The 23,759-nt window shown below is 46.7% G+C and overlaps 1 protein-coding gene across 3 annotated transcripts; it reads left to right on the top strand.

Moving 5' to 3' along the window:
• Window positions 1–598: 598 nt before the first annotated feature.
• On the top strand, window positions 599–20,652 carry LOC142666426 (zinc finger protein 512B-like). Of its 3 annotated transcripts, none has more exons than XM_075846461.1 (17): window positions 599–682; window positions 2,153–2,251; window positions 4,862–4,935; window positions 5,846–5,974; window positions 6,730–6,902; window positions 7,356–7,507; window positions 7,641–7,712; window positions 9,869–9,994; window positions 12,156–12,280; window positions 13,547–13,639; window positions 15,813–15,911; window positions 16,003–16,170; window positions 17,262–17,456; window positions 17,669–17,770; window positions 18,632–18,694; window positions 18,772–18,870; window positions 19,817–20,652. In XM_075846461.1, exons 1-17 carry the CDS (start codon window positions 652–654, stop codon window positions 20,096–20,098), a joined length of 2,082 nt encoding a protein of 693 aa, XP_075702576.1. In that variant the 5' UTR covers window positions 599–651; the 3' UTR covers window positions 20,099–20,652. The 3 variants fall into 3 exon arrangements, with proteins under 3 accessions (XP_075702576.1, XP_075702575.1, XP_075702577.1); XM_075846460.1 differs by having other exon boundaries at window positions 6,730–6,944; XM_075846462.1 differs by lacking the exon at window positions 17,669–17,770 and having other exon boundaries at window positions 6,730–6,944.
• Window positions 20,653–23,759: the final 3,107 nt, after the last annotated feature.

The raw sequence follows: 23,759 nt of genomic DNA, 5'->3' as shown, positions 1-23,759 counted from the left end.
GTATGTTGGGTGTATGTAGGATCACTAGGTATGTGGGGTGTATGTAGGATCACTAGGTATGTGGGGTGTATGTAGGATCACTAGGTATGTGGGGTGTATGCAGGATCACTAGGTATATGGGGTGTGTATAGGATCAGTAGGTATGTGGGGTGTATGCAGGATCACTAGGTATATGGGGTGTGTATAGGATCAGTAGGTATGTGGGGTGTATATAGGATCACTAGGTATATGGGGTGTGTATAGGATCAGTAGGTATGTGGGGTGTATATAGGATCAGTAGGTATATGGGGTGTATATAGGATCAGTAGGTATATGGGGTGTATGTAGGATCACTAGGTATGTGGGGTGTATGTAGGATCACTAGGTATGTGGGGTGTATGTAGGATCACTAGGTATGTGGGGTGTATGTAGGATCACTAGGTATGTGGGGTGTATGTAGGATCACTAGGTATGTTGGGTGTATATAGGATCACTAGGTATATGGGGTGTGTGTAGGATCAGTAGGTATGTGGGGTGAGGGTCGGGACATGACCTATGTGTAGGGGTCAGTAATGTGTCCGGTATATACAGATCTCGGCACCCCCTCCCCTCGGTTCTCCCCCCTTCAGTACCGCGAGAGTTCGGGCTCCGGGGGCGGAGTAAGCTCAGCGCATGACCGACAGCAAGCGACGGGGCCCGGCAGGTAAGATCCCGGCACACCGGAGACCGGATTCCTGCTCCCACACTTGTCATCACCCCAAATATACCTCCGTGTACCTCACACCTCACTGCCTGCCTGTCCCCGGTACCGCACACCTCACTGCCTGCCTGTCCCCGGTACCGCACACCTCACTGTCTGCCTGGTACCTCATACCTCACTGCCTGCCTGTCCCTGGTACCTCACAGCCTGCCTGTCCCCGGTACCTCACTGCCTGCCTGTCCCCGGTACCTCACTCCTCACTGCCTGCCTGTCCCCGGTACCTCACTGCCTGCCTGTCCCCGGTACCTCACTGCCTGCCTGTCCCCGGTACCTCACTGCCTGCCTGTCCCTGGTACCTCACAGCCTGCCTGTCCCCGGTACCTCACTGCCTGCCTGTCCCCGGTACCTCACTCCTCACTGCCTGCCTGTCCCCGGTACCTCACTGCCTGCCTGTCCCCGGTACCTCACTGCCTGCCTGTCCCCGGTACCTCACTCCTCACTGTCTGCCTGTCCCCGGTACCTCACACCTCACTGCCTGCCTGTCCCCGGAACCTCACTGTCTGCCTGTCCCCGGTAAATCACTGCCTGCCTGTCCCTGGTACCTCATACCTCACTGCCTGCCTGTCCCCGGTAAATCACTGCCTGCCTGTCCCCGGAACCTCATACCTCACTGCCTGCCTGTCCCCGGTACCTCACACCTCACTGTCTGCCTGTCCCTGGTACCTCACGGTACTTGACCTTTCAGCCGCCACCTGATACTTCACATCCCACTACCTGCACTTGGTACCTCATGCCTCACTGCCTGTCAGTACAGCTGATATCTCCTACATCACTGCTGTCTCTATACCTCACTGCCTGCCACTAAGCCTGGCTCGTGCCTCACCCTGTCCCTACATCTCATACCCCACAACTTCCGTCCTGCAGAGGGGGCAGTCACACCCAGGCCTAACAGCCCCTCTGCCACATAAGAAGGCCCCAGTCTTATAGAGGGCACATTGTAGCGGGGAGGGGGATCTCTGTTATGTCCTCCTGTCCCTATTCCCCATTACCCCCCCCCCCCCCCCCAGGCTCCGTCCTCACAACTGATACATTGTTACCTACATCCGATACCTCACTACATCATTGTTCTTGTGCCTCGCACCTCACTGCCTTTCTCCACCCTTGATACCTCACTTATTACTTCATGCCTCTAGCTGTCCCTCACCACATACCTCACGCCTCGCTGCACGTGGCTCATCCCACTACCTGGACGCCTGCTTTATGTGGTATATATGGTGCCAACAGCTGGCGCCAGCGTCCGAACTGGAACTCACCGGTGTGCGAAGAACGTCATTTTTCCCTAATCCTCAAATCAAAGAAGCTTACACTCTAGTTTCCCTACCACACATTCTCTATGGGATGTCTAGTAATCTGCCACTGTGATGCCCGCCCTCTGCCCAGATTGACTCCGCCTTTTTAAAAATTTCTCGCCAGTCATGGCTGACTCTCTCGCCACGGGATCCAGAAGGCAATTTCCCAGGATCAGTAAATCCAGAGCTTCCACGCAGCTGCAGTTCCTCGCTTCGGACTCCGGTAAGTGTCTGTCTCGTCTTCCGCTCTGATTGGCTGCTCCTGTGAGAAGTACCACAACATTTATAGATTGGCTTTATTGCCCCCTACTGACATTTCTGGTGCACAGAGATTTAGAAGGTGCGACATACCAAGAGATGGGAGAGCAGATCCCGCAGGAATTCTTGTGACCGTGACACCTTTTGCTCAATGTTTACCGTTGACGTCTATTGGAATGGGTCTCAAATCGCGTCAGAGTCGCATTGTGGCGCCAGGAATCTCAGAGCAGAAATCTGAGCTGTGGAGAAGGTTCGGCCTTGGCTACGTGGGGACTTTTACTGATCACTGGCAAGCAATTTCTTGTCTCTGCCCATGGCCAGGGCATTGTGTGCCAATCGGTGTCACGGGTAGTGCCACCCAATACTCATAGGTCTCCCAGTGAGGAAATTAAGATACAGACATATTTCAATGTTGTCTTTTTGGCCAATGATACATACAATGCCCATTACTCTAAACTGTGCCCATATCTAGGTGCCCAGTGGTATGTATAGTTGTCACTTGCTGGTGCCCAGATCTATTGGCATTATATACAGGGTAACACACAATAACCAATCCCTTTATTTCTCCGTATTTGTGATGCCCAGGCCATTGTTCATTGGTATATTGTGTGCCCGCTGGCATGTATATTGCCAATGCTGTTATGTGCAGTGGTATAAGGTGCCCAATCCCTGTCAGTCAATAGTACCTGGTTCCCGCTGGTATATACATTTCCACTGCGAATAAGGCCTGTCACATGATGCAGGTTTTGCAGACTGTGTTGCCACATTTATTCCGTTAAACATTCATGCCCCTCGTTCACTACTTGGTGCTCATTAACATTTTGTGCCCATTTAGTTCCTAATGACGGTCGATTCTCCTGTAGTTGTGGCGCTGTAGGCTCGGCACAGATCCCTCTGGTACATCTTCAAAGGGCCGTGACGTGAATGCCCAGGGCACAGCGTTCACCCAGGTTGTCATGGATGCCGTCATGCTTTGAAATTACACCCAGGAGATCCCTTTCTTTGCCGACGGCTGCACAGAAATAACCCAGCGATGGTTTACTGCAGGTTTAAAGACTGACGCAATCATTATGTATGATTCCCAGATCCAAGTGCAAGCCAGAAACATATGAGCTGCAATACCGTTCACAGCCCATAAATCAAGAGTGGCGCTGTTTCTGGGGAATTTTTTTTTTTTCTAATTTCCTACAACCCCTTCTAGATAACATACGCCACCAATGCCAAGGAAAGTGACAGTGAGGCTATTAAACAGCCGTGCCACTTTGTCTGCTGTCAGCTCCGTTCTGCTTGCTCATAGCTGCCACGTGCTCGGCCACTGACTATAAGAACAAGCTGAGAGGATTCGGCAGAAGACCAAGTGGCACGAGCTTTCCTAGCGCCACTGCCACATCACCGGCAAAGGTCAAGATGGTTGTACACCCTCCTATTCTTGGCATATCCTTGCAAGATTGAGGCTTCTTTCTACACGGAAGTCAGTTAAACCGGGCACAATGCAGATCCCTTACCTACAGAGCGGTACCAGGCTGCAAAGCATCATGGCCCCAAATTTTATCACCATGTAAATGGCATTGACCGGCGATAATTATTCGGCAGCCCTACCGCTGTATTTATACTTCTGTTGCCATCCAAGGGGAAGTGCTGAAAAAAAATACCCCATATGGAAATTCCTTATGATCTGTGAGGGTCTTCTCCCTTTTTTCTTAAATGTCTATCAGTGTGTTTGGTGCAACTTTCTAATTTAGTTTTTATTAAAAATAATTTTTGCTTTTTCAGATACAGCTGCTTTGTATCCTGTACATAGAGCAGCTGTATCTAGCGCTGAGACCTGAATCCGTCAGGTCCGCGGGACTGACGGGTTCAGTGACAGCGAGTCCTGCGTGTCTCTGTTATCGATCACATCTAAGTTCATAACTTAGATGTGATCGGTAACCGGTGGATCCGGTGTAGACCCGCTGACACTGAACCCGTCAGTCCCACTGAACTGACGGATTCAGGTCTCATACCCTAGATACAGCTGCTTTGTATCCTGTATACAGAGCAGCTGTATCGTTCGCTGAGACCGGAATCCATCAGTCCCACGGGACTGACTGGTTCAGGGTCAACGGGTCCAGGCAGGATCGACCTGTAATCTATCACATCTAAGTTAAGACCTTGTTGCTTATATAAAACATGAAGTTATAGGTGTAGTTGCCCTTTAAGAGTTATTTTTGTACATTTTAAGTACGTCTTGGGTATATTTGGAGCGCGCTAGGTGTGACGAAGAGTGTCAGCGATAAGTGATAATTCCTGGTGGGGCCGGGGGGGTGTTAGTTTCTGAGGTAAGATGCATAATAATCAGCCAGGGAGTTGACGGCGACGTGTGAGCTACCACAGAGAAGAGAGAACGAGGAGATGCTGGGAGAAGACGTTCAGTATTTTGTTCCTGATAGAATCCGTTTATTTGGCGCGGTTTATAGTTTCTCGCTACAATTCTCGTCTGATAGTTTCTGTAATAAAATGGTTAAAATAATTGCTTTGTACGAGCGAGTCCAGCCCTGTACACGACTCTGAATCTTCTCTCCTCATGTGTTTCCAGGAAGCTTTTACAACAAGAGGACAGTTCAGAAGAGATATGCTAGACCAGAAAACCGCGAGCTGCGGGGAATACCTGTAAGACACCACTTAAAGGGGTATAAAAAAATGGGGGTCCCAGAGCTGGATACCCCACCTATCTGGAGAATAGGTGTAGTGTGTCCCCTGTTGTGCCTTTGAAACCAGCACAACCTGGGCCGCAAAGGGGGAAGTGCTGCGGCCCAGCGTTGGCACTCTCCATTATAGTCTATGGGGAGATATGGAAATGGCCGACTGTCCCCTTTGCAAATGTTCTCCGGCCTTTTCAAAGTCAAAACGGGGGGTACACAGGTCTGCTTTTCTCCCAATAGGTGAGGGTTCCAGTCATTTATGGTATATAAAACAAGAAGTTACTTCCTGTCAGCCATATTCGCTCCTGTGGGGCTAATATTTCTGTCACACGGTCACTGACAAAACGTAGCTTATTTGTGCCTGTATAAGGCTTCCACCATTCCTATGTCAACTCTCCCTGGCAACCAATCTGCAATCAGCTGTTCAAGCATGCCAATATAACTGCAGACTATTGCGCCCACAGCTGGCAGAGAAATCATGTAAATGTATAAAGTCAACACATAAGCACAAAGCATATGAATAATATGTGCGAACATTGAAAGCACATATTGAATAATATATAGACAGGCGTCGATTGCTCCCTAGTGAACTAATTGGAGGCTATGTATCCTATGCATGCTGGGCAATGTATCCTGATGTCATAATTGGGGGAGGGCTCCTGCTGCAGCCAGTTGCCTTACAGCCAAGGACAGTTTTGATCTTCACAGATAAGAGAATTCTTTATAAATTGATCACAGTTTTGATTGTAGTATGAGACAGTGGGATACAAGGAGGAGAGGGTACTGGGTACTAAGGGTGGAGTTTCTTTTTTTTTTGTATATTTCCTACAGTTTTTTTCAGACCATTTGAGCATTTTTTTGTCCCTTTTATATTTCAGCCCTCCCTGATCAGCGAGTGGAAAGAAATGTTTAAGACGTTGTCGAGGGTGAGATGTCCAAGTTCAGGCTGCTGGGTGGAGTTCCCCAGTGTGTTAGGACTAAAACAACATTATCAACGGTGCCAAGGGGTAAGAAAAAGTGGGTCAGTGGTGGGTAAGACGTAGGTGGAACTGACAGAACAAAGCTCCATAATGAGCATAATCACAGCGTGCATAGAGAGCCTTAAAGGGGAGATACTCCTTTAAAGGAAGACCCACACTTACATATTAGAAAAATCCCATATACAGAAATTCCCAAACATACCTGCATAATCCGAGTCACCGTGGACCGGGGGATCCCATTATACAGCAGAGAAGCGGCGTAATATGAAATTCCTTATGTCGTCCCTAACAGCCGCTCACCAGACAAGGGGTCATTTTATGTCAACCTTTGTCTGCGGAGCCATAGGGGGCGTTAAAGATAGCGTTACATGTGGCTTCCTGGAGCTACCACTAGGGGGAGCTCACTACATTCCGATGTATACAGTTCCCATTGAAAACAGTATGTAGTGAACTCCTAGGCTCCCCCTAGTGGTGGCTGCAGGTAGGCAAGATTTAATCATGTAGGGGAACTTATTAAGCTGTTTACGCCACTATAGTGGTAGAAAAAAGTTGCAGATTTAGGCGCACAACTTTTTTACTTTTTACGCGTGGCACTTTTACCAAGTGGCTTAACAAAATGCGGCTTTTGCAAAAGGCCAACCACGCGTTTATAGCATTTACTATCATTCGGCCCAGAAACTGGCATAAATTATATAGGAAAGTGGTGTGCTTTATATCTGCGCCGATACAGACTCCTGTTCTCTATATTGCCTGCTTTTCTCACGCATTTTGTTCCTTCCCAGGCGCCGCTCGTGTCCCGGTTGGTGCTCTCCTGCCCGCACTGTGAAGCCGTCTTCGCCTCAAGGCCGCAGCTGCAGAAACACTTGATGTGGAACCATTCAGAGACGGAGGAGACCAGAGAAAACAGGCCAAGCCCACACGTGGTCTCTAATGGGGCGAAGGAGAAGTGCAAGGGGTACCCCAAAATTGCACATGGCAACACAACGCATTTTGCGCAGTTAAATGAATGGCACCGCTATATTAAGACTGGGGTGGACTGAGCAGGCGGGCAATCGGGCAGTTCTCCGTGGCATAGAAATAGGCGCATTTTTTGCACGTGGGGCCTAGCAGTGCGATCCTGCCACAACCTAGGACATCTCCACAATTCCTCTATGTTCATTTAAAATACCGGTAGCCGATCTTTAGCAGCCATTAGCCTTGTTAGGGACATCATTGAACCCGGTAGCGTCCAATAAGTCAGTGACCATTCACCATCTACTACGTGAAAGGCTGCTAAACGCCAGTTTGGGGGGCCCAACGACGTCTCAGTCCACCCCAGTAATTGTATTTTATTTTATAAAGCTTTTTCTGTTTGTATGGTCTTGTGGTGTGGTCTTGGTTTTAAGTTTTCTCTTTATATTGCCTTCAGGGTGATGAAAAAAAGATCTCCGGCAAATAAAGTGTCAAAGTCGGGTACAGGGCAGACACGGGGGGAGAACGGTGACGTCCCCCATCCCAAGGACAACGACAAACAAGGGGATCTATGTCTGTCTGATGAGGATCCGGAGAGAACGAGGCACAGTAAGGGGAGGGCTGGTGGTTTATTAGTCATTGTATAACCTCTCCTTCTCTCTTAATGGCGCCCGGTTGCTTTTTCTCGCCTTTCGAAATGGTTTTCATTTATTTTATTTGTTTCTGCTCTTTCATGAGTCAGGAAGGAAACAGAAGACTCCGAAGAAGTTCACAGGAGAACAACCGTCTATCACCACCACCTTTGGGTTAAAAGGTAATGGATGTATAAATCTAATATTGTACTTCATGCAGGACATTACTCTGTTGTGTTCTAGATCCAGCAGGATAGTCCTTGATTTCGGGACTGCAAAACGTGCGGTAATGTAATGAGACAATACTAGCTTTACTGGCTGCTGCCAGCAGAGGGCAGCATTAATCTGCATCTGAGAGGAGGAGAGTTTATGTTCAGCGCAGGTGCAGTGGCTACTGTGATGGGGAACTCGCGGACCTTAGGCTCTAAATTAAGCATAGTATGGTGTTCTCTGGCCTCCATATGGCACTATGTGAGTAATATTGGGCCCCTATGTGGGCAAAATATAGCACTCTGGTCACTGTTCGCTCCATGCATGAAAAATATAGCACTATATGGGTTGGGGTCCATGTAGGCACTGTATGACACTATCTGGGCAAGGTATGGTAGTCTGGGTATTTTAGTACACGTAATGTATCAGGGCAGTAAATGGGTCCGGTATGGTACCGTCTAGGCCAGGGGTGGGGAACCTTTCTTCTGCCGAGGGCCATTTTTATATTTATAAAATCATTCGCCGGCCATACAAAATTATCAACTTAAAAATGAGCCTGCTATATTTGGTCAAACATCTAATTAACTCCCCCCTAACGTGATGGCGGGAGCTGCTTCTCTTTGGTGCGTCGTGTGATGTTCGCCGGTATTGATAATGTTGCGTCGGTCAGTCCGGAGCGCGGTCGACTCTTTGCAATGGTTAGTTTTGAAAACAACTCGCACCGACTTCCATACTTAAAGGGGTTTTTCCCATCAGGCACATTTATTACATATCTACTGGATATGTCAGATACATTCAGGTCCCACCTCTGGGACCCGCACCTATCTCTAGAACGGGGTCCCCTAAACTCTGTTCTACCGCTCTGTGTTCCGGCTGATTTCCGACCATGAATAAGAAAATAGCGTAACTCACTGAGCTGTGCTGTTTCCGTAACTCCCATAGTAGTGAATGGCGGTTACGGAAGCAGCGCAGCATGCGAGTTACGCTGTTTACGGAACTACCATTCAGTTCTATGGGAGTTACGGAAACAGCACAGCTCAGCGAGTTACGCTGTTTTCTTATTCATGGTCGGAAATCACAAGCTTCTGCCACAACACGAAGAGGAAGAACAGGGTTTTAGGGGGCCCCGTTCTAGCGATAGATCTGGGACCCGCACCTATCTGACATTTTATGACATATCCTGTGGACATATCATAAATGTCCTTGATGGGAAAACCCCTTTAAGTCACCTGGCCTCACCTCATGCATTCAGCACAGGTGCTATGTCGACTCTACAGCTAAATTTCTACATTTAGGCCTCAGTTAATTTTCAAAATTTTAGGTCAGGAGCAGGAGGAGGGCAGATGAGCCAAGTACTGGCATCACTACTAGTGAATGAGGATGTGGCGGTCTGAGTGAGGAGGTCAGTGCGTGCCGGCCCGGGAGCGGACCAGTCCAGTCACCTGACCTGAGTTACCTGACCTCACGCACCAGCCTCCCTCAGACCGACGCCATACTTAGCTCCGTCCACCCTCCTCCTGCTCCTAAATGTGAGTGAGTAAGGCGGACGGAGCCAAGCAGGTTATTCCACGGTGGCAGGGCGGTCAGAGTGAGGTCGGTGCGTGCTGTGACGGGAGTGCACCAGTCCAGTCACCAGACCTCACGTGACTGGATTGTGCTGGCCCGGGAGTGGACCAGTCCAGTCACCTGACCTCATGTCACTGCCGTGTGGTCAGGCGACCGGACTGGTCCACTCTTGGGCCGGCATGCACCAACCTCACTCAGTCCACCTGAGCCCAGTAGCGAACAATGCGCGGTCTGAGTGAGGTTGGGCCGGACCAAATGATCTCGCGGGCCGGACTCTCCCCGCCCCTGATCTAGGTGATCCGTAACACTTTCTGTGCATTATTTATGCAGAACTATTTATCTAGGGACATATGGCAGAAACATTGCTACATATTGATGTCCTAATGTGATTTCAGGAGGTATATGAAGAAGGGCCAGGCAATACACAGATGTGATAAGTGTGAACTTGGTTGAATCGTTGAAGTAAACGCTCATGTGTAACGTCGGTCCACGTCTCATGGAGTGCTGCCATCAAAGAGCATTGAAGACTTGAGGAACTCAGATCCCAACTTTTTGTCCACAGGTTTGGGAAAAACAGAGGACAAGTCCAGAGGAAGACAAGGACGGGTTGTACAGGGGAGAGTTGAGGAAAAGAAGAAGATAGAAAGTGCGAACCTAAGACTGGAGCATATCATGAAGCCCCCCTCAGGTAAGAAGCACAATACACCAATCTTCACAATTACTCTCAGTAAGTCACTACTTAGGCCTCATGCACACAAACGTGTTTTTGCGTCCGCAATTCATGCATAAAAACGGATGGGCCCATTCATTTCTATGGGCCCATGCACGTGAGTGTGGTTTCCATGGTCCATGCATTGGCCAGGAGCCTGGACCCCCCCAAAAAATAGGACAAGTCATTGTATGGTCCAGGTTTGAGGTTCGGGCTCATTTAAATCAATGTGTGCATGGTCCATGAATTGCGGGCCGCCCGCGGGTGACACTCCGCGGCCGTCCGAGCCGTAATCACAGGCCGTGCACACGGCTACGGTTATGTACATGAGGCCTTAGGGCACACGACCGTAGCTATGTGCACGGCCGTGACTTTCGGCTCGGACTGCCGCGGAGTGTCACCCGCGGGCCGTGCACATGGCCGCGTGCATTCATTTCAATGTAATAAGACATGTCCGTTCTTTCTGCGGTCCAGGCTCCCGGGCCATGCATGGACCGTGGAAATCACGGTCGTGTACATGGGCCCATTGAAATCAATGGGGCCGCAATTCACTCGCAGATTTGCGGGAGAATTGCGGCCGCAAAAATAAGTTTGTGTGCGTGGGGCCTCGGTTCGTTGTTTAAGAGCCCTAGCTGGACAATCCAGTTTTGCAGGATAACATTTAAGGGATATGTATTGTTGTGTAACCATGTTTTATTGCTCCTAGGCATCTAAAATAAAAAAGGAACTATGCAAATAGTCTTGATTTAAAAATAAAAAGCAAATTCTATCGGTTTGTGTACACAGGAGCTGTGCAGATCTATGTGTTTCCATGGTTGCATAATGCAAACAAACCCTGGGTGCACAGTGATCCTGCAGTCATGTGTTACTCCACTCACTCTGTCTCTAAATGCATAAGCTATAGTTTGCCCTTCAATCACTTCTCACAGGCTTCAGGATGATTTGAAGAAGAGAGTCAAAGGTAACGTGGGCTTATCCCTAATACTTAGAATTTTTTTTTGAAGACATGAGCCCTCCTATGATTGGCTGATAGGGCTCTCTGAGATTCAGCTCACATCATATGCATATAGTGTGGCTCATTTCTGCCCCCTATTGGCACTTCAGAGAACTCCTTTTCAGAGAACTCCAGAGAACACGTCAGGTGAGAAGTTTCCTTTAAAGGGAATGTGTCGCTAGAAATAATTTTTTTTTCTTTTTTCGTTTAACAGTTATTATATACATGATTACACATTGTTCTACTTTTTTCACGAGTCAGGAAATATTATAAATTAGATTCTAATTTATAACATTTCCCAGTGCTGGTCACTAGATGGAGCAATTCCCAAAATTGCAGCATTGGCATGTGGTAAAGCAACCTCATTGCTTTATGCTGCAAAATTTGAGAAGACACACTCGCTCTAGAGTCCTCAAACAATCCCCCTCCTTTATCCTTGCTAGTGCCAGGAGAAGGAGGGGGTTGAATCTTCAAACCTCCTACACTGTGTGCCGCCATTTTTTGAGCTAACACACAGTGTAGGAGGATTAGATACAGTGGTAATCACACACTAAAACACGAACATACACAGACATAACTTACCTGCTCCTGCCGCCGCCGCTCCGTCCACTCCTAGTCCTTGCTTCTGACCACATGTCCGGAAGCCGCGACCGGAAGTAGTCATCTTACTGTCCGGCCGCGGCTTCCGGTCCACAAGAAAATAGCGCCGGATGTCGCTCGGCCGAAGACCTTCCATTTGCACTGTGTGGGAGCGGCGCATGCGCCGTTCCCACACAGACGGCGTACACCATAGTGATTGGAACGGCTCCCGTTCGCATTCTCTATGGGGTTGTATGTGCCGTATTCCATCTCTGTATGTGTCGTTAATCGACACATACAGAGATGAGAAAAAAATGGCAGCCCCCATAGAGAAGAAAAAGTTAGAGAAAAAGTAAAACACAAACACACATAAATAACATTTATTTTAATAAAACACTAAAAGCAAATTAATATGAAAAAAAAAAAATTTCCGCGACACCCTTCCTTTAAGACACCCCACTTGTCTTGCTGTCAAGGCACTGGAAAAGCTCATGACGTGTGATTTGATGAGAATATTCTTCTTTGGATGGGTACAGATCGCTCTCACATTTCTCCCCCTTGTACCAGGCAGTGTGGATGACAAGTGCCAACGTCAAAGCAATAAGAAGGGTGAGGTGACCTGTCCAAACTGCTCATCCGTTACACGCAAAACCATGGCGGGGTTAAGAAAACACATGGATGTATGTGAACAGGTGAGGCTGACTGACAACCTGATTTCCTCCTGTCTACTTTAGGGATTTCCAATAGTTGAATCAGGCTGGAAAAAAAAAAAGGAAAACATAAATTCTGGATTCTTGGAAAGCTGGGTGACAACCAATATGGCCACCACTACTGCTTTCACTCAGCTTTCCCAGACTCCATAATGGTAAGTCTGCCCGGTTGTGCCTGATGAATCCCATGTCTCCTAGCTCAGCAGATTTGCCATGACAGACTCTAGGAAAGCTGGGTGACAAGTGTGAGCTGTAATATTAGTGGTATATGTTGTCACCCAGCTTTCCTAGAAAGAGTTATAACTAATAGAATATTTTACAAGTTGACGGGAGAGGACAAGTCTTTACTGGTGGTTCCTGGATTATATTGGGAAGTCATCGTGGACGTTTTTTTAGGAGAAAAACATCAAATTTAAAGGAAAACTCCTCCAATATTTTACATAAAAGTCTAATAACTTTTTGAATGCTTTTCTTTACTTTGTACTGATTTTGAGCTATTTGTTGTTTTCTTCTCCATTCACACCCAAAGAGAGTAAAAATTCTGCTGGTTCCTTAATAAAATCTGTATGCGTCTTATCTACACTCTGCAGACCATCATATGGCCTAACAGCTGAGCTCCCACAATGCACCACTCTCCGGTAACAGGAGTATTTTTAATCTTCCTGACGGAACGAATAGTAAAAAATAATATGATTAAATCTCAGTATGATATAAGTAAAGCAAAGTGTTTACAAAGATATTCAACATAAACTGTAAAATGTTGTCAATATGTTGTATAAAGTGGAGATTTTCTTAATGGTTTGGCTTAGAAAGCGTGTCTGGCACTGGAGGACCGGCGGGCACCTCTATACATTACATGACAGCCCATTGATGTCATTAGGAAGAGTGCAATACTTCATTTCCCCTGTGGTGGCACTGCAGTGGAATTATACAGGTTCTCCCCAAAGGTTACCGCTGATCACTGATGGTCTTCTCTGTGATCAACTTATCGTCCTGGTACCCTTCTAACAAAAAGGGATTGTCTGGCGCTTACACTTATATATACATTTCATATTGACCGTTTTTGTTTTAATGTAAGCTTGCTGTATGGGAATCCTGGGAGTTGTAGTTTTCCAACAGGTTGGAGATCACTGCTATAAGGGATATGTCAGTTTGTGTGTAATGATATCTTCAGCTCTTTGTGGGGGTAGTTACACAGCAGCTGCAGAACCAGCCATGCGCTGACGTTACCTGTCTCTTATTTTTAAGCTGCAAGAAGCACTGAGGTGCCAGCAATGCAGGAAGCAGTTCAAATCCAAAGCCGGTCTCAATTATCATACCATGGCAGAGCACATCAATAAGGTGAGCTAAACGCCCGCGCTCTGCAGCTTCTACAAGGTCGGCGGAAGGAATTCTATGGATTTTACCTATGTAAACACATGACATTACTTATCCTGTACTGATCCGGAGTTACATCCTGTATTATACTCCAGAGCTGTACTCACTATTCTGCTGGTGGAGTCACTGTGTACATACATTACTTATCCTGTACTGATCCTGAGTTACATCCTGTATTATACTCCAGAGCTGCACTCACTATTCTGCTGGTGGAGTCACTGTGTACATACATTACATTACTTATCCTGTACTGATCCTGAGTTACATCCTGTATTATACTCCAGAGCTGCACTCACTATTCTGCTGGTGGAGTCACTGTGTACATACATTACATTACTTATCCTGTACTGATCCTGAGTTATATCCTGTATTATACTCCAGAGCTGCACTCACTATTCTGCTGGTGGGGTCACTGTGTACATACATTACATTACTTATCCTGTACTGATCCAGAGTTACATCCTGTATTATACTCCAGAGCTGCACTCACTATTCTGGTGGAGTTACTGTGTACATACATTACTTATCCTGTATTATACTCCAGAGCTGCACTCACTATTCTGCTGGTGGAGTCACTGTGTACATACATTACATTACTTATCCTGTACTGATCCTGAGTTACATCCTGTATTATACTCCAGAGCTGCACTCACTATTCTGCTGGTGGAGTCACTGTGTACATACATTACATTACTTATCCTGTACTGATCCTGAGTTATATCCTGTATTATACTCCAGAGCTGCACTCACTATTCTGCTGGTGGGGGTCACTGTGTACATACATTACATTACTTATCCTGTACTGATCCAGAGTTACATCCTGTATTATACTCCAGAGCTGCACTCACTATTCTGGTGGAGTTACTGTGTACATACATTACTTATCCTGTATTATACTCCAGAGCTGCACTCACTATTCTGCTGGTGGAGTCACTGTATACATACATTACTTATCCTGTACTGCTCCTGAGTTACAGCCTGTATTATACTCCAGAGCTGCACTCACTATTCTGCTGGTGGAGTCACTGTGTACATACATTACATTACTTATCCTGTACTGATCCTGAGTTATATCCTGTATTATACTCCAGAGCTGCAATCACTATTCTGCTGGTGGAGTCACTGTGTACATACATTACATTACTTATCCTGTACTGATCCTGAGTTATATCCTGTATTATACTCCAGAGCTGCACTCACTATTCTGCTGGTGGGGTCACTGTGTACATACATTACATTACTTATCCTGTACTGATCCAGAGTTACATCCTGTATTATACTCCAGAGCTGCACTCACTATTCTGGTGGAGTTACTGTGTACATACATTACTTATCCTGTATTATACTCCCGAGCTGCACTCACTATTCTGCTGGTGGAGTCACTCTATACATACGTTACTTATCCTGTACTGATCCTGAGTTACAGCCTGTATTATACTCCAGAGCTGCACTCACTATTCTGCTGGTGGAGTCACTGTGTACATACATTACATTACTTATCCTGTACTGATCCTGAGTTACATCCTGTATTATACTCCAGAGCTGCACTCACTATTCTGCTGGTGGAGTCACTGTGTACATACATTACATTACTTATCCTGTACTGATCCTGAGTTACATCCTGTATTATACTCCAGAGCTGCAATCACTATTCTGCTGGTGGAGTCACTGTGTACATACATTACATTACTTATCCTGTACTGATCCTGAGTTATATCCTGTATTATACTCCAGAGCTGCACTCACTATTCTGCTGGTGGAGTCACTGTGTACATACATTACATTACTGATCCGGAGTTGCAGCCTGTATTATAGTTCAAAGCTTTAGTCGCAGTTCTTCTGGTTGTTACTGGAAACAGTCAGCAAGTTTGCCTACTTACCCCTAACATCTCGGCTGAGTTTTTCCTACTTCTGAATATTGTACGGGGACTGGTGTTCTGATGACACTTCCCAGAATGCAAATCACTAGAGCAATCTTTGTGCAGACACTGAACAAGCAGGGATTACTGGGAGATTTCTGCTCTGAAGCCTGGTATGCTTTATGGTGTATGGCAAATGCTGAGAATTTAATAGTTTCTACAATATTGGTGTGTGTGTGCACATATATTCAGATTCTCATATATTCCCCTTCCCAAAGTCTTCCAGTCTTCACGGTAACCCACTAGATGATCCCAGAGAGCGGGAACGCCTGAGAAAAATGTTGAAGCAGATGGGAAAATTGCGCTGTCCTAAGCAGGTATACAGCGAACTGTAAATGCCATATATTGCTATTGCCGGCCCACCTGTAGCGGTAACACTGTGTGTACTCTCGGCTTCTATGATCCCAGAATTGCACGGCCACATTTTGCAGCTTGATGGGGTATCAGTACCACACCCAGCGCTGCGGCACCCAGCAGTGCGACCGGGAGAAGCTGCACTTCTCCTGCCCTCAGTGTAAGAAGGCTTACCAGTCCAAGGCCGGAAGGGATTACCATGTGCGCTCGGAGCACTGCGCGGTGAGTTGCTCCTTTGTAAAAGATGTTGTAATTGTGTTTTTCCAGATCCTGAGGCTTCTGCGCGGTCCGAATACTTTAGTTAGGCCCCACGACCATAAGAACCGTCCGCAATTACTGACACATTCACCTCTATTGACCACGGATACCTTCCCGTATATATTCACGGGAAGGTGTCCGTGCAGTAGAAGTGTACCGCACAAGGTAGGACATGTCCTATATTTTGTTTTCACGGACCATGCTCCCATTTATTATACATATGGGGGCACGACCTTCAAATGTGGGTGGCTGTCCGTGCCCGCAATCTGATTTCGGGCACGGCCGTGTGCATGGGGCCTTGACCAGTTACCATTCATGACTTCCATTGATGACTATTAAGACCTGAACTAAAAATGTCAATCCGTCCTTATACTGACAGTAGCCGTTTTGGCCCACAGCTTATCTAGCCGACTTCCTCATACACCCGCATGTTCATGTGCTTCTTCTGCGAGAACAGGGGATCGGGGATGATGAAATTGATCATTTCCAAACCTATTTTCCCCTCGACATCTGCCACTAGAGAGGGTTGAGACAAATACATGAAAATTATATAGGTCAGCCGGCCCCGCCGAATTAGGCAGGTATGGCGGACTTTCATCTAGTGTGTATGGGTAGTACTTGTCACCCGTGTGTTGTGTGCATTGCCACACTTAGGCCTCATGCACTCGACCGATGTCAGCACCTAATATATATATGCGTCTCCCTCGACCTCCCCATAAACGTGCACAGTTGACTCGGCCATCTTCCTAACCTTCCCCTGCCTGCGGGGTCTCTGCTAATGTTCCGAAAACTGTCACCAAAAATCTGTCCGTGGGGGAAGAGGGGGATGCAGCTGCAGTTTCTCACTAGAGTTTGATGGGGAGAAGGAGAGCAGCAGGGGGAGACATTTGATTGGCTCAGAGCGCACAGCTCCACGTAGACTACCCCCGATGGAGAGAGAAAATGTGCATTAACGCATCACTAGGTCACATGACCACAGTACGTACACGCGGCCGGAGGCTGCAATGACTTGCGATTCAGGAAATGACTAAGAAAGCCACATATTTTTTTTGTAGGATTCTGCGGAACCAGAGCCAGAGTCAAAGCAGACGAAGGTGGTGGAGGATTTTGAGCGCACCCCGAGTGGCAGGGTCAGGAGGCACTCGGCACAGGTCGCCGTCTTCCATTTGCAGGAAATTGCAGAGGACGAGCTGGCGAGGGAAGGAAGCCGCAGGAGAAAGAAGGAGGATTTGGTACCTGACAGCAAGAGGGTGAGAGGCAGATTATGAGAATCTGTGGCGTCTAACGTTTACAGGTATAATGATAGAGACGGAAGCCGCGCTCGTAGGTATAATATGGGAAGGTAAGTGCACTGTCTGCAGCTATTGCTTGCTGTGATGTCACATCTGTAGAATATATTCTGCAGCCGTCTAGTTATGTCTGAGGTCCAGTAGGGATGTCTAATATGCATGTCATGTGACAGCTGAACTACCTCCGCCCCGGCCTGCCGACCTTTAACCCCCACCTCCTGGATCGCTGGAAAGCACTTGTGAAGGAGAACGGCTTCATTTGTTGTCCCAATAATGTGAGTGGATGTGGGTTTGGGGAGAAAATGTAAAAAAATGAGTAGTATATCTGAACCATTTTCAAGATCTCTGCTTGCAATCTGTGAATGGAAACATACTTGTTTACACACAGAGGCTGAAAACATCAACAGACCTAATACTTCTCACAGCTGAGGATTTGTTATAATTGTATCCAGTCTAGACTAAACAGGCTGATACATTGTACATGCCCCGATACATTGTAACAAACTATCAAGACAGGGAAGAGATTTGTTTTACTGATTTGTCACAGATTGTTTAAACTGGATACAATTGTAGCAGCTCAGCTGTATAAGCAGGACAAGTTTTCAGCCTCTGGATGTAAACAAAAATGTTTCTATTCACTTACAGCAAGTAGAGGTTGTGAAAATGGTAAGGAACTGAAGTATTTAAACTATTTCCAACTTAAATGTTTAAAAAAAAAATGACCCGTAAATTGAAGTTCTTGATGGTCGTTTTCTCAAAAGTTCTTAGAAATTCTATTACGCAATATCTCTTCTTTGGAAAGCTGGGTAATATTAAATGACCTCCAATATGGCCGCCGTATCGACTCCCACAGGAAGAAAACTGTCTGACCTATTATATCCGGAACTTGATTTTCACTTTGGATTTGCCATAGCATTAGGATAACCAGGTGGCAACTCCTGTGGTGGATGCAGTAGGAGGCCTAGAGGTGCTCACCCAGCTTTCCCAGAAACAGATATGACCTGGAAATGAATAGAACTTTTAAGAACTTGACCGAAGAGAATGAATCCGGAACGTTTATTTACTGGGGACTACTTTAAGGGGAAAATGCTCTTTCATGCCGGCCCCGTCACTCATTCCGTGCTTTGCTTTGGCAGTGCTGTGAAGCGATATACTCCAGCGTGTCTGGGTTGAAGGCTCATCTAGCAAACTGTAATAAGGTACCAAGTTACTACTTTTCCATCATTGCAGGCTGTTGTAAGGGGGTGGTCTTCATCCTGTTGTATTTCCCTTATAGGGAAATCACTCCGGGGGGAAATACAGATGTCTGCTGTGTCAGAAGGAGTTCAGCTCCGAAAGCGGCGTGAAGTATCACATCCTGAAGACGCACTCACAGGTGAGGAGCCGGTGATGGGGAAAGTTGCGCTCCTGATGGGGGAGCGGTTCACTGTCCAGCAAGGTAAGGCCCTGTTCACACAGTTTTTTTGCATTCAGAAAAGATCTGCCTCAGAATTCCTTCAGGAACTATTTTTCCGCGTCGTTTTTTCGCCTGCGGTCATTGAGGCTAATGCCAGGACCATGGGCAAGAAACGCTCAGAAACGAGCGCCGTGCGTTTTTTCTGTCCCCCATTGATTTCAATGGGAGGTCAGAGGCGGAGACTGCGGCGAGAAAGGACATGCTGCTTTTTTTCCCTGTGAGCGGCTAAATGCTGACAGGAAAAAAAACGCCTCTGCCTCTCGGGCGATTTCGGACGTTTTTTGTAGAGCGGATTCCCTCTTCATACGCTGTAAGGCCCTGTTCACACTGGGTTTTCTTTACACTGATGTTGACACGGAATTTGCGTCTGAATCAAATTACGTCCGAAATCGCCCCCCCCATGGACTTCAACGGGTGTTAGTGGCGTGTTTTTTTTTCCTGCGTGGGTTTTAGACGCTCGCGGGAACAAAAAACGGCATGTCTTGTCCTGATTGCCGCGGCGTCCTCCTCTGGCTTCCCATTGAAAAAGCTGCGGCGCTCATTTCCGAACAAATTTCACTGCTTTTTTTGCCCGCGGTCTTTGCATTCGCTTCGTGGCCGTGTGCGAAAAACGCTGCAAAGACTCCAGCAAAAAAAAAAAAAAAGCTACTTCTGAGCCAGATTTTTTTTCTGCCGGCAAAACACACTCTGTGTGAACAGGGCCTAATAGAGAGTGACCGCGCCTCTGCGACGGTATGAGAACCCATGTCAAGGAAGTGGGGGGAGGGTGGCAAGATGGAGTCACACGTACTGGGAGCATGCTATGGGATCACAGGACTATTTGCAGCAGAGTAACGCAGTTCTACTACTGGCTGTGTATTCCTAGAACTGGTTCCGGGTTTCCACCGTTTCGTCGCCTTCTAAAAGAAAAATGAGTCCGGAGCGCTCCCCTGATGTGTCGGAGACGGAGGAAATAGAGGAGAATAAAAAGATGAAGGTCGAGGAGAAAGCCCCGTCATGCCGTCCCCCAGCCTCGAGCCCACCCCCCGCTCAAGAGACTCCAGTTGCACTAAAAACCCAACCGAAAAAAGCATCCAGTAAACCCGGGGTCTGTATGGCACCCAAGGGGAACGTGCGGAAGGGTGGCCCATCAAGAAGAGGGAAATGACACCCAAGCGGTGCCACAGTCCGGCTCCAGAACCCACTTTAGTAACCAACGATAGTCGCACCAATCAATATACACATTCCTATTGTGCCCACCGCTGCAGCGTAACACAGGACCAAGTATACTCCGTATATCATCCGCTCGCTACTACTTGAAAGTCAGGATAGAAAATAGTGACGTTATTATTGAATATTGTTATAGGAATCTATATGGAAAGGATATCCGCTGTCTAAGTGTCGCCCCCAAAAAAGGAACAAGGGACGACTGTAGTCATAGGGGAGACAATGCTAATATTGCATTTAGGTGCAAAGTCGGCACTGAGGAATAGCGACCATACACGACCTCGGTTACCAAACGCAAATTACGCGCAGTGCAACGCAGCTTGGAGTCTCGATGCGTCATCTTATCTGCGTGAGGGACGTTACTGAGAAATGTGTCGTAAAAGGATTTTCCAGTTTTATATAAGTAAAGCTTGAAGGGGTTGTATGGGATTAGGGCAAAAAAAGTTTTCACTTTTTTATTTTTTAGAAACAGCGCCACTGTTGTCCATGGCTGTGTCTGGTACTGCAGCTCAGTCCCATTTACTTGAATGGATCCGAGCTGTAATACCAGACACAGCCATGGACAACCGTGGCGCTGTTTCTGGAAGAACACCAAATACTCTCATACAACCCCTTTAATCATTGTATAATGAATTAAGACAAAGTATATTAGAAAGTCGCAGAACTTATGCTCACCGTTTTTAAGATGTCTGCTTGCTTTCAGTGAATCGAAACCTTTTATATTCAGAGGCCTGTAATCTCATTCTGATCTGACGGAGGTCCAAAACTTGTACGGCTGCATTCACGAAGGGTTCTATGGTGATAACGTTGGGTTCATTTGAACCATGGCAGGTCCGGCTTTTGCATCGGCTGGCGGTAAAATGTTGCTTTATTTCAGTCGTCTGTTCTTACAAAAGGTAACGAGCTGTGCATCTGTGTCAGTTGAATAGGATCGGACCGGTTTCTAGCCTCTGGATGTAAACAAGAATGCTTCTATTCACTGACTGCAAGCAGAAATCCTGAAAATGGTAAGGAATTACAACACAAAGTATATTAGGAAATCTGAGAACTATTGATTACACATAAAACTGGAAAAGCCCTTTAAAGTGTAACTAAATGTTTGACAAACCTCTGACATGTCAGAAGATTTGATTGGTGGCGGTCCGAGCACTGAGACCCCCACCAATCGTGTGAGCGCTCAGCCGCTTCGCGTCTTGTTTGTCTTTTTCCGGAAATCAATGTATCGGGGTACGGGATCGATAGAAAGTCTAAGTGTCCGTACTCCGATACATCGGCTTTCCGGAAAAAGCAGAACAGAAACGAAGCGGCTCCTCCAGGTCCTTGTGCCGCTGCGTTTTAGCGATTGCTGGGGGTCTCCGTGCTCGGACCCCCACCAATCAACCCTTGATATATTACCATGACATGTCAGAGGTTTGTTGAACGTTTAGTTACCCTTTAAGAACCACCTATGCACTGAACAAACTTTTCCCTAAGGGCCCCGTACAAAATTTGTATATCACCTAGTTGCACCCTGTCCCTGATTCGCGCCCTTTCATTATAGTACAGGATCCCCTTCACCTATGGAGTAAATCAAGCTGAACTGTGCCTCATGCGTTTCATAACCGAGGTCTATAGACTTGCACTACAGATAAACGCTGATTCCTGATTGGTTGCTGGGCTTTTACTGCACCTGGATGCAATGTTGCCTTGCAATGCCGGCCCTTTAAGGGTGAGCTGCATTCAGACCCTCCCTGCTGAAATCAGGAAAAATCATGGCGCATAATGAAGACAATGAGAAGAGAAGTGACTGTTTATTGACTCCGGTATAAGAAAAGAAAAATTATATGAGACGTTTAATTTATATATTTAATAAGCACTTACCGATCCGCCAGTGGTCAACGTCTGGAGACCGCCAGACCTAGAAGATACTATGATGTCATCGTACATACCTGGAACGCCGCGAGGCAGCCATTTATAGGACGCTAGCTGCGCACACAAAGGAGACGGCTATTTTGCTTATTCACTTCAGTAGCAACCGGAAGAATTTGTAAGAATACAGCGCGCTCGGTCCAATGTATTGTCGTGGATATTGTGTTCAAAATAGACGCCCCCGCTCCGTGTATGATTGTAGATTTTATAACGCAGCTCCGCTTTTGCACGTGTACAGTTTAAATCCACTTCTAATATTGAGTAGCATTGCAGGAGCCTTGATTTTGCTCATCTTGACTTACATCATGTCTTATACTCCAATCACATCCAAAGCTGCATTCACATTTCTCCAGTTTTTCCAAATATAGCTGTCCCACAGCAGGCTCTTGCATTTCACTGCTACCCCCTGTCGGTTCAATGTCCGTACTGTGGTGCGTCGTACGTGATGTTGATGACATCTCCCACAATGCAATGCAGCCAGCAGAGTACAAAGCTTTATAAAAGTCTGACCGATGCCAAGTGGATACCAGCGGAATTGGGATTGCAGCTCTGGATGTGACTGGAGTATTGGACACACTATAACTGAAGATCAGCATTTGCAGAGTTGCTGCACGTTATACGAGGATTTAATGACGTGCGGGAGCGGAGCTTCACTTTAACACTAAGCACATCAAATATATACTCCAGTCTTTAGTTTCTCTTATGGTTGACCTTGATGCTCATCCATGACCATTCCCAATACTTACGCTTTTATTTGTATCCATATATGACCAGATATTCAGCCGCAGCTTTGTAGGTGTGTAGAGCAGATACTGATTTACTCACTCACGTGAAGCTCTGTGTATACCAGTTCCCCGTATTCCTCCCGTGTCTGTCATCTCTCCGTTGTATATTATTTGGCATCCGGCTTCATATTACAATAAAATGACGACAAGATTCTTGTACGCGGCGTGGGTTGGTATGTGTCAGTGTTGTTATACATCGTTCTTACAGAGGTATTGTTCACACGGTGCAGATTTTGCATGCAGTTTTATAAACCAATACCAGAATTGGATGCAGGAGAGCAGAATTATAAGGCTTTCCGTTATACATTTCTTCTGTTTAGGTTCTGGCTTAAAAAAAATACAAGAAAAACCTGCAGGAAATCTGCGCTGTGTGAACAAGGACACACAAATCTGGATCACGACAAACATGGCTGCCTTTTATGGGGATTGCCCCCCAGCTTTTTCAGACCACTGAATGGAAAGTAGAGATACATCATGCACTGCGTTATCACTTTATTGGCAGGTAGATTTGCCATTCAGGACCGTAGCGAGCTGGGTGACAGCCCCTGCTAGAGCTATAATATTCTTTCATGGATATTGTCTGAAAAACTGGACACCTCCACTGCGTACCGGATTGTAAAACGTAACTCCGCTTTGGATCATCCGACCGGTTACCTCTACTTTCTTCATTTTGAGATGTATCAGATCTTCCACTCCAGTCACATCCAAAGCCACATCGACAATTCTTCCGCTTTCCAATTAGAGGGCAGTCACCACTCCGAGCTGTGGTGCATTGTTTTGCGGAGCGGTTTCCGTGCCAAAAAACTCATCAAAATACTCTAAGGGTTGTAGTATTTATACCAGTGTGATGTAGAATGCTGCATCTCCCGCAATGCAGTACAGCAGATTGCCGACTGTGAGCTGTAAGAT

The sequence above is a fragment of the Rhinoderma darwinii genome, chromosome 13 (genome assembly GCF_050947455.1).
Source record: "Rhinoderma darwinii isolate aRhiDar2 chromosome 13, aRhiDar2.hap1, whole genome shotgun sequence".
Taxonomy (NCBI): Eukaryota; Metazoa; Chordata; class Amphibia; order Anura; family Rhinodermatidae; genus Rhinoderma; species Rhinoderma darwinii.
This window is presented reverse-complemented; position numbering and strand designations above follow the sequence as displayed.

Coding starts and splice junctions, on each gene's coding strand:
- LOC142666426 (XM_075846460.1), top strand. CDS start 652: ATGACCGACAGCAAGCGACGGGGCCCGGCAG. Junction 4,936..5,845: donor GCGAGCTGCGGGGAATACCT/GTAAGACACCAC, acceptor TTTATATTTCAG/CCCTCCCTGATCAGCGAGTG. Junction 6,945..7,355: donor AACACAACGCATTTTGCGCA/GTTAAATGAATG, acceptor TATTGCCTTCAG/GGTGATGAAAAAAAGATCTC.